Source organism: Crassostrea angulata, chromosome 2 (assembly GCF_025612915.1).
Source record: "Crassostrea angulata isolate pt1a10 chromosome 2, ASM2561291v2, whole genome shotgun sequence".
Lineage (NCBI taxonomy): Eukaryota > Metazoa > Mollusca > Bivalvia > Ostreida > Ostreidae > Magallana > Magallana angulata.
Genome location: NC_069112.1, coordinates 56,337,435 through 56,348,052, shown reverse-complemented (window position 1 = coordinate 56,348,052; position 10,618 = coordinate 56,337,435). Strand labels below are relative to the sequence as shown.

Sequence of the window (10,618 nt, the reverse complement as noted above, 5' to 3'; positions counted from 1 at the left end):
CCGGTCTGATTCGGATGCATCTTTACATGTAGAACAAAGAAATTAAACTGAAATAAAAATCTGACTTCAAACAAATCTATTGAAAAGCATCACAACTACAAGCAATTATTGTAATCCACGGAATAAAAGGGAAGATAAATACACGAAGGGACTAATTTGACCGATTCATTTCTATTTTATTCGCTTAGCAACGAACATAAATATATTATCCCAAAATACCATTTTGAGAATTAAAGTTATACGTTGACAAAAAGTTATTTTATTTTTAGAACAGTCTTTAAAACCAGTAAAATTAGCTGAAAAGGGGGTTTTGTCTTCAAATAGCGGGTCATTTACTAAACTAGTACTGCTGGATCGATAGTACATGATGACTACAAATTTTTCCTGTTCATTGATTATATGTTCTGTCACAGTGAACATACAAATAATGCAAGGCAAAGACAAAGGAGCAGGAACGAGATTTCATTGTCAATAGTTTATCATTGATAGCCTGTCGTCCTGGTTGGTATGGTGCAAACTGTGATAACAAATGCGACCCAAACTGCTATAGCTGTAACAGATTAAATGGAACCTGTCAGTTTGGATGTATCACTGTATGGAAAGGAAAAACATGCAAAAAATGGTAAAAAAAGGATTATCTAAATGTATATGCCTATACATTTGATGAAAAATGAAAAAAAAGATAAACGCTTTAATTTAAAAAGATTGAATGTATATAGGAGTATTAATCGATAGATTCATTTTTATCAAGCACAGGTATTAAAGTATATATTTTTTTACCGGAATGAAAAAAAAAACTTGCTTTGGTATAACGTCATGAATTGTGTAATTTTCTTGAATTATTCACAATATGTGCATTGTTTACATAGTATAGTGTATCAGGATTAAATTGTGAACTAAGACAAATCGATATCTTGTATGCAATATTATAAAGTTGTAACACCAATACCTTTAAAGTACAAGTATAAACTATTAAAGAATGATATACTTTGCAAATGACAAAACAATTTGTTTTTCTTCAAAGTAATTATAGTTTTAAACAAGTTGATTTTCATACGACATGAAACACTTACTTTTTTTTCTGAAAGAGACGATACTAAATAATTTCTCATATCTACATATTGTTACATGTTTAATTAATGAACCGATTTAGTCAACACATGAACACCCATTGCTATAATGCAGATACAGTCATGTTTTTTATTTGTCACTATGCCAAACTGTCAATATAAAATCGGCCAAGAAGTTTGAATCACTTTTTTGCTCTTGGTAAGAGTACTTTATGATTTATTCCCTTCAACAATATGTCGCTAGTTTTTTTTATCAATTTCCACAAAAGTAAAGTCCGGATCATATTGTATTGAATAGTGTTTTAAAAAAACCAGATTACATATATACTAAGATACATTTTTCTTTAAATCAGTGGACTTGTAAAGGATTTAAATAAGATGTTTTAGTGTTAATAATAGTCCAAAATCGAAACTTTTGTTGCATTTTATTCTAATTTAAAAAAAAAAAAGTTCTTTAGAAATTAAAAAAAAAAGATTAATGGCATGAATAGTGACATTATTTAGGAATGTGTATGTATTAAGCATAAATAACCCCCATAATAGTCAAATAAAAACATACATAATTTACCGAAATTATTTATATATCATCAATATGAAAATTTGAATTAATGAACTTTGATCTTTTGTGAGAAAAAAAAAATCCGTGAAGTGAATATAATGGTATGTAAATTTGGTACAGCTCTTAAAAATGCACGCTGCAAACCTGACCTTAAAAAGGTTAGTGGAAAGTCAAAAATTCAAATAAATAAGTTAGTTAATATCTACATGCAGCTTTTATATCGGATCAATCACATCAAATTTTGGCGAAAAATAACGGGTAGCGAAGATAAAGAAATTTGATACAGTCAAAAGTTGAGCTTGATGAATGGATACTTATAGCTTCAGCTGGTGCTGTTGACTGCATATTAGTCAATAGAGCTGGGTGGCATTGTAAACAATATTGATTGGCAAGCTGCAGTTACTATCATATATCATTTTTATGTAGCTTCAATACACTTAAATTCCTTTTTGTTGAAGCAAATTAAGTTAGGCAAATATGTTAACTCATAGGGTGTTGGAATTAGTGCCAGAGTAACAGTATTGCCCCTGAAATTATTAACATACAATAAAACACTTAAAACTGTTTTACCATACGTATTACAGACATCGGACCACTTGGAATTGAGGCGTCTACCTTTGCAAATTAAAATGGCATGAAGTTCATGGTCAAGGTCATTTGATATCTCTGTTTAAATGAGTTTTTATATTTCTTTTGTTTTTAAGATATTGAGAAACTTTTTAAAATATATAGTAGAGCTTCCTAAGACAAATAAAAATATAATCCTTCTGTCTATATCTTGAAACAATTAAGTTATTGCCCCTCTTGTATAAAATGATTGTTATCGCTACTCCTCATTACCTGTTAGAGGTAGAGAATTGAAACTTTTACCAATGTCTTCAGTACACTTAGAGGCTTCCTCAATCTGGTCAAACCAAAAGGATCCGAGATCTTCTTCAAGCAGTTATTGTCCCTGAAAGTTTCGGACATTCATTAAAAACACAAACAACTAAATTTGGGTACTTAATCTTTTGTCACTTTTTTAGGAAGTAACGCAGAGAAAATATATTGCATTAATTGAATTGAAATAGAAAAATCAATGAGGTGGGAATACCTCTAATCGTTCGAGAACAATTATTCTTCTAGTGTTTATTTTATAGTTGATTTTATATTCTTTATTTACATCTTGCTGGAAAGATTGTTTCATCACAACACGAAACTGTGCGGATAAGTCACAAGTATATAAGAAGTTTTTCAGAAAGGAATCCACTTTTAGTATAAAGAAGTTATACACCCTGATTTAAAAATTTGCAATTATGCAATTATAATCGTTGTTGTAAAACAAGGATCAGTATTTTTTTCCTTACCAGGACATTTATTTACTTTTGCTTAATTTAAGGGTGGAGAAGCTACTTTATTTGACTTGAAGGAAATAATGTCATATCAAGATAAAAAGGACATTGTCTTCCTTTACTGAAAACAGATTGCAGTAGAAATGTACTTTGTTAAGGAAAAAACTGTTAATCAGCTTGCATGATAAAAACAAGGATGTTAAAAGTACATTAAATCACATTTTTCAAGATAAGACATTCTTATATAATCATCTGATATTTATAATCAGTTTACGTTCGCTTCGGAAGGTCATAATCATTTTTTCGATTAACGGGTGTCTAGTCTATAAGACGTTTAGACTTTGTAATGAATGCGGTTTTGGTGTGTTCTTTATTCACAGTATTAATCAGTCTTGGAAAATCATATGGTAAGACATTTAATTGTCTGATGTATTTTTCTCTTTAAGAATACAAAAAGGATTAAATATAAGAATTGTTATGTGTTCAGAAATATCTTAATTTATAGGTGTAGGTTTCCAGGTTTAACTGCTCATATATACGTGTACAGCGCTAGCAATATTGTAAACACTGGGTAATTTTTTTTATATACTATACATAGCAACAGCAACTAACGGAGATTGATCTGTTGAAATTTTCTTCATTATTTTGTTGTTGTTGATATTTCTAGAAAATCTTGCATTAAACAAACCAGCATGGCAGCTGTATCCATATCATGGGAGACCTTGGGGAGCAGAGCGTGCTGTGGACGGACTGTATACAGACCTGTCTGGTGGGGGTGGGCAGTGTACGGTATCCTCGACTTACGAACTAACAACAGCAGAATGGCGAGTAGATCTTGGAAGAGTTCTCAGTATACACCATATCTTTATACAGTACAGGACGGATAATCTCTTCTGGAGTTAGTATCAAAAAAAATATCCGTGTTATTACGCACGGATATATTTTTTTTTTACTCTTCGTTTTAAATACATATGAAATACTTGTGTCTTATGTCTATATTAAAAAGCTCTTGCAATAGATAAAATTACATAAATAAAATGGATTCAAAGAAAGGATTCAAGTTTGAACTTCCAAAACATTGACGCTCTGTTATTTTTTAACTTTCGGGATAGTTGTACAGACAACGATAAAACCCCAATTTATTTGGATGTCTATCAAAATAATAGATATAAATGTATAAATAATAATGTATAATTATATCAATATATTAGATTGTTGTCAGTTACATTTTAGTTTTAATCCATGGATAAAATATACTCAGCGTGGTTGGCTATACGAGAGTATGTTTATTTTATAATTGAAAAATGTCTATATGAAATGTTGCAATACTTAAAAAGATAACAATGAAAGCAATGGTAAAATCTGAAAGTTTGGAAGGTCGCTGGTGTTTTAAACACGCTAGTTTATGGATTAATCAACAGTAAAACACTGTTTTAATCATTTATATTCAAATTGCATGTTTTTACGATTTAATATATTTTTTTTGTTGCAGTATCTAGATATACCAATTTATAACATACTTAGTAATAAATGCAAGTTTTTTTTATTGTTTTTTTTACATATTTGATACAGTTGACATAAACAAAACTCGTATTGGCATTTAGGACTGATACGGATCCGTATCACACCCCTTGCAGTACCTCTCTTCCTTTTTATTTGTGCTTGTTTAGTTTACAGATAAAAAAAATTGTTCTAGTCAACATTTTTTAAGTTCTGTTGTAAACTTCAATAGCTATTAAATGTTTTGGAGCAACTATTGTTTAAAACCTGGGGAAATTCCGGTTTTTAAGCTACATGTTTGTTAAAACAATTTGATGTCATATATTTATTTAATACATGTGCAGACTACTTGTACATGATATTTAAAATCAATTAATTCATGTTGATTTTTTTTTAATTAATAAAGAAAATATAATAATAGATACCCTTATCCATATCACAGCCAGTATTAGCCCTCGACCAATATTATCCCTCTGGCCTTCGGCCCTCATGCTGATAATGGAGTACTGGACTAATAATAGCTGTGATATGGAAAAAAGTATGCATGTATTATTTTCTATTTATTTTTTCATATCGATATATTTGTTATTCGCAAAGATAAAAGTAACGGCTATACAGGTAGATTCCTTGGATTCTCTGTATACATTTCAAACACAAGCAACAAAGATACCGGAGTACTCTGTTTCAAGGATACTTACTACACTCCTTCCACGATACCTAATCCAACAAACATAACGTGTATCACACACGGGAGATACGTCATCTACTACAACAACAGGACACACCCACCGTATCCTGATGGATATGATCTGTACGCTTTCAATGAGTTATGCGAAGTGGAAGTGTATGGCGAGTAAATCAAAATCACAATGCATTTGTAACGTGATTTTTCAAATGCTTGTCTGCTTTTGTAGTAAAAAGAAAACGTTAAGTTGCAAATAATAACATGCTAATATCACCATTACTTACAACTAATTGTAAACAGGTTTGCACAAACTATTGTTCTTAAACAAATAAACAAACGGTTACCTTTATATAAAATTATGTGACACGCTGCCGATAATATTTATTCCAAATAAGAAAGCTATATTTTTTTAAAGCAAACGTCAATCTTTTATACGTACCTTAAATGTATTAAACAATTTATTATCATTTAATACTTTATTTGAAGCTTTTGCAATCTTTTTGAATATGCCTACAATATATTTAATTTAACATTTACTTTAACATTTAAAGCAAACGTTCAAACTTCAATCAGACATGATTAAGGTATTTTTGATACGGCCAATGAACAAAAATAAAAATCTAATTAATCTAAGTTTTTGTTAAGCATTCTTTTGTAGAAATTAACTATCTAAATGGTCTATCGTCGTAATCTTCGTTTTTGACTTAAATTTTCTAGGCTGTCCCACACCTGGATATTACGGAGAGTATTGTTCCTCATCGTGTCCACAGAACTGTCAGGGAGGTCACTGTAATATCGTGGATGGAACGTGTCTGGGATGTCTTCCAGGACACACTGGACCAAACTGTGATAAAGGTATTATATTTTGTGTATTGATATAGGTACATGTAGTATATCGTTTCTATAAGGACTTTGATATTATAATGGAATAAATCATATATTAATTGGTATATGTAAATGCACCATAGGATGTCATACATGTTAAGCCAAAATATAATCACCAATTCAGTTTTTAAAAGCAGTTTCATATATGCATTAATACAACTTATTGTATTTTATAATATAAAGTAACTATATTGAAAAATAAGTGTTCTTCTAAATTAACATCTTTGCCAGTGTAAGCTTTGCTGCCCATAGATTTTGATTTCATTCAATGTATGACTTTAAATTAACTTAAAACTGAAGACGATACATATTTTTTTTATTTTAACGATTTTCGATTTGATTTGAATATCATAAGATTATTATGACCATCTGGTCCCTTTAAAATAGCACAAATGTAACACAAATGAAACACTGACAAAGAATAAACTCATTTTTTCACCACGTCAAGATTCAATACTGAATTTAACCGAATTTCATTCTTTGCCACTGCCATCTGATGAAGGATTCTGGTGGTTCTGAATTATCTACATTTAATGAGTTATTATATACAGGACAGCGGTTCGTCCTGTTTGGAGCATATCGCTGTTGCTACCTGAATACCTCCTAATATATTGTGAATGGTCAGCGATGTATGATATGATTTGGTCTTCAAAAAAGATTATATCAGCGTTGCCTAATTACTGAATAGATAAAATGTACAAAAGGCATTTATAGTTAATAACCAACACTAAAAATAAAACAAAGATAAGTATTCAATTATTAATGTAAACCTTAAAAAGATTTATTGATTTTCATGTTTCAAGGCTTTTGATTTCTGTGTTGGTGTATAAAATCAGTACTTTTGTGGATATATTGTACGATACTTATGACAGAATGTAGCAGAAACACTTTTGGTCTAGACTGTAAACGGATTTGTGGAAACTGCAGAAATGGAGAACAGTGTCATCACGTGAACGGTGGCTGCCCTAATGGGTGTGACAAAGGAGCCAAGGGCGTTCATTGTGACATTGGTAATTGAAATTGTATTAGATTACTTGAAGCACAGCGAATGCAAGTTTATAAACACAAATTAGCGATTATTGTGTTTTGACACATGTAATGGTAGATCAATAAAATAATCACGTCATTAAATTTGGTTAATTTGTGCTTCCTTAATTTTTTTTTGAATGTATATCCTGAGCTTAATGTGAAACTATTTTTTGTTTTTCATTTTAATGATTTTTATAATAATTATAATAATGTACAAGATCTTTTCTACGAATATGTAAAATGAGCATTCTGTGAAAATGTCAGCCCATTTAATTACAGCCTGTCCTTATGGTTACTATGGTTACAACTGTGAAAAAAATTGTAGCAGCAACTGTGGAGACCCAAAGAGATGTGACAGGGTATCAGGGGAGTGTGATGGAGGATGTCAAGTTGGGTGGGAAGGATTGACATGTAATACCAGTACGATATTTTTGCTCTAGTTGTACATGATGAAATAAATGTTGTTTGATACAGGTACAGATAACGGTCAAATAGATAAAACAAACAACAATACTCAAAAGAGAAACTCCGTTGTTTATAAAGGCATCCATTATAAACATGATTAAGTAATGAAAATTATTTATATTTAAAGAGTGCAACGGAGGTAAATTTGGGACAAATTGTACCTATGAATGCGGTCACTGTCTGCACAAAGTACAATGTCACTACATACACGGCACATGTTTATATGGATGTGACGATGGGTATCGAGGCATCCGGTGTAAACACAGTTAGTATATTAACCTAGTAGACTGAAGATTGCACTTAAAACATACAAAATATTTGCTTTGAATCTTTTGAAAATCATTTTTGAAAGTATAGTGAATTGTTATGGTAGATCTGGATTTTAGTATATGTCTAATTTTTTGTTTAATGTTTGTTTGGTTGTTAGTTTTTCCCTTTTCTTTTAAAATATAAATGGATAATGGCATCATAACAAAACTTTTTTTTATTATTCTTATTTAGGAAGTTGGATGGCCAATAAATTAACAATCAGATTTATGTAAAATTTTATGATAATATTTGTTTAGCTAAAAACTATTATTTAGTGAAGTTATTTTCATTTCATCTTTCATATGATTTTAGATATTTTCCAATAAAGAGTTTTGTTCTAAAGTGAGATCAATGCAGTCTAAAAAGACCATCGAGCCTTCATAAAAGAAATAAAGAAGCTGTTTAACGCTATAGTTATTATTAATAATAACTTATAAATGTCAACTTCCTGCTCAATGTCGTTATATTATTTTTGAGGATTTTGTACAAAATTGTTTTTAACTTTGACATTTTCAATATTAGTTTGCAATAACAACACGTATGGTTCAAACTGTTCTATGAGTTGTGGAAAATGCCTTTACGCGCACGGCGAACAGTGTCATCACGTGACTGGTCAATGTCCACGTGCATGTGTCAGTGGTTTTCAAGGGAGCCTCTGTGATGATGGTAGTCATTCCTGTTAAATTATAACTTAATCTGAAGAATATCACTTAAACAACTCTGAAGTTTATCAGCATAATCATTTTTTATTTGTGTCATCATGTTATTACCAAAATTTTAAAAGGTAGTTAAACAAACAAATTCTTAAATATTTGTAATTTAGAAGAAGCAAAGTCAATGTATTTGATTTTTAATGCAGAAAATGACCAGTTTCTAACATCGCCAGAAACAAGAGGTCAGCTGTCAGCTCCACTCTACACTTTTGTCACACTTTTCTGTGTCAGTGCACTCATTAACATAATTTTAATTCTAAGGTAAGATACTTAAAGATATTAAAAATGAAAACAAAAATCTATCTATCTATTTATCTATCTATCTATCTATCCATCCATATAAAGTACATGGTAATTCACTATACTGGAGCTCAACCTCTGCCCCGCCGGGGCTTGAACTCACGACCTATGGAACCCACTCTCCTAGCAGTGAGCGGCCACCGGACCAACCACTCGGGACGATTACAGTTAAACGACAATTTGAGAGGATCGTAACGATACACATTGCACAGATATATAGTTTTACGTAATAAGCACAAACATTGCAATATATCTCCATTTGACATATACCGGTCTATAGTGATTAACTTAAATGTACATACAGCAGGGGAAAATACACTTCAGAGGAGCTCCACCGCCGCCCAGGCCAGGGCTTGAAATCACGACCTCTGGAACTCATTCTCCTGGCAGTGAGCGGCCAGTTATAAATCATTATGGACAAGTTTAAGTCAATTTGAGAGTTATTACAATGTTTTATATATATGACATCATGAATTTATTTTCCTCTAAAACGACCCTCATTACATCATGACGTCATAATTAATGTTTCTAAGGAAAACAATTTCATATTTTAAGTAAGCTCACCTGAAGACAGATGTTAAAATCCAGAAAGTGCTAGTGAATAACCACTTTGGAACTATTCATTTTCTTATATAATACATGTATATATTCCTTTTAGAAACAATCTACTGAAGTGTCAACGTAAAAAAGACAACAAGGCCGCCAGAAACTTAGGCTCCAGTAAAGTTTCAAATATAATCTACACATGCAATTCTGCTTATGCTTATGATGAAGTGGGAGAAGTTACAAAGAATCAGGATTATGATATACTTAGCTAATTATAGGTGTTCATATTGGATATTAAAGTTATTATTTGCATGTGGTCTAAAGTTGTGCATCTTAAACTGATGATATATTTACAATGTGTGCGTACTTTCTAATTAAATTGTTTTTAATAAATATTACTCAAACACAGATACTTGCATTTGATTTCTAAAACTATTAACATCAATATATAAAATTAGGTAAGAACTGTGTTTGGTTTGTTTTTCATTGAAGGTTTCTCTACAATAGGGGGATTTTCGCATAGGATTATTTTGATAAAATACCTTAAATATTTTCTTCTCGAAAATCGATTTAAAATTTAAGAATTGCCTTCTCTTTTTAGATAAAGTAAAAGATCGCCAAACTTTTTAACAATGCTTATCAAAGTGTTTGTTTGTTTGTTTGTTTTGGGGTTTTGTTATTTCACACACGAAACATTAAATATCAAAGCTCTAATTCCCCTGAAAATCCCTAAGTATGTCATAAATAGGTGTGAAATGATTTTTCAAACATATATTATTACGATCAACAACATTGCTTCTATAATTCATTACAAAATCTTTATCGTTTTTAAGTTATATGTTATTACTTTACGAGTCTTTTAGTCCCTAATTAAGAAAGGCCAGACCCTTTTTCTCGATTTCGTACGAACTTTACACAAAAACTTGCATTTTTTGTTCTTTAACATGTCTTTAATTGTTGTTCGTTTTTTAGTTAGAAATGATTGAATATCCTAGAGCCTAGCCTTGTAGATCCTTAATTAGGACATACATTGGTGTTTTGACAGTGTAATCGAATAGAACAATCAACGCAGACATTTGCTCTCCCACAATGCTTAGTAAAATGTATGTCTCCTTTTCTGGATTTATTGCGTCAACTTTTGCCCCTAAAATTCCTAGTTACGTTAGAAATTAATGAGGCAATAATTTTTTTTTTTAAATAGATATTGTTACGATCAACAACTTTGC

The 10,618-nt window shown here is 30.8% G+C and overlaps 1 protein-coding gene across 2 annotated transcripts; it reads left to right on the top strand.

The window, feature by feature from the left end:
- The first annotated feature begins 390 nt into the window (after window positions 1-390).
- LOC128171573 (multiple epidermal growth factor-like domains protein 11) lies at window positions 391-9,715 on the top strand. 2 transcript variants are annotated; one of them, XM_052837369.1, is made up of 10 exons: window positions 391-622; window positions 3,628-3,858; window positions 5,058-5,309; window positions 5,863-6,000; window positions 6,903-7,040; window positions 7,339-7,479; window positions 7,652-7,789; window positions 8,356-8,499; window positions 8,693-8,807; window positions 9,505-9,715. In XM_052837369.1, the coding sequence occupies exons 1-10, from the start codon at window positions 565-567 to the stop codon at window positions 9,662-9,664; spliced, it is 1,515 nt and encodes a 504-aa protein (XP_052693329.1). In that variant the 5' UTR covers window positions 391-564; the 3' UTR covers window positions 9,665-9,715. The 2 variants fall into 2 exon arrangements, with proteins under 2 accessions (XP_052693329.1, XP_052693328.1); XM_052837368.1 differs by lacking the exon at window positions 391-622 and adding an exon at window positions 3,183-3,367.
- Window positions 9,716-10,618: the final 903 nt, after the last annotated feature.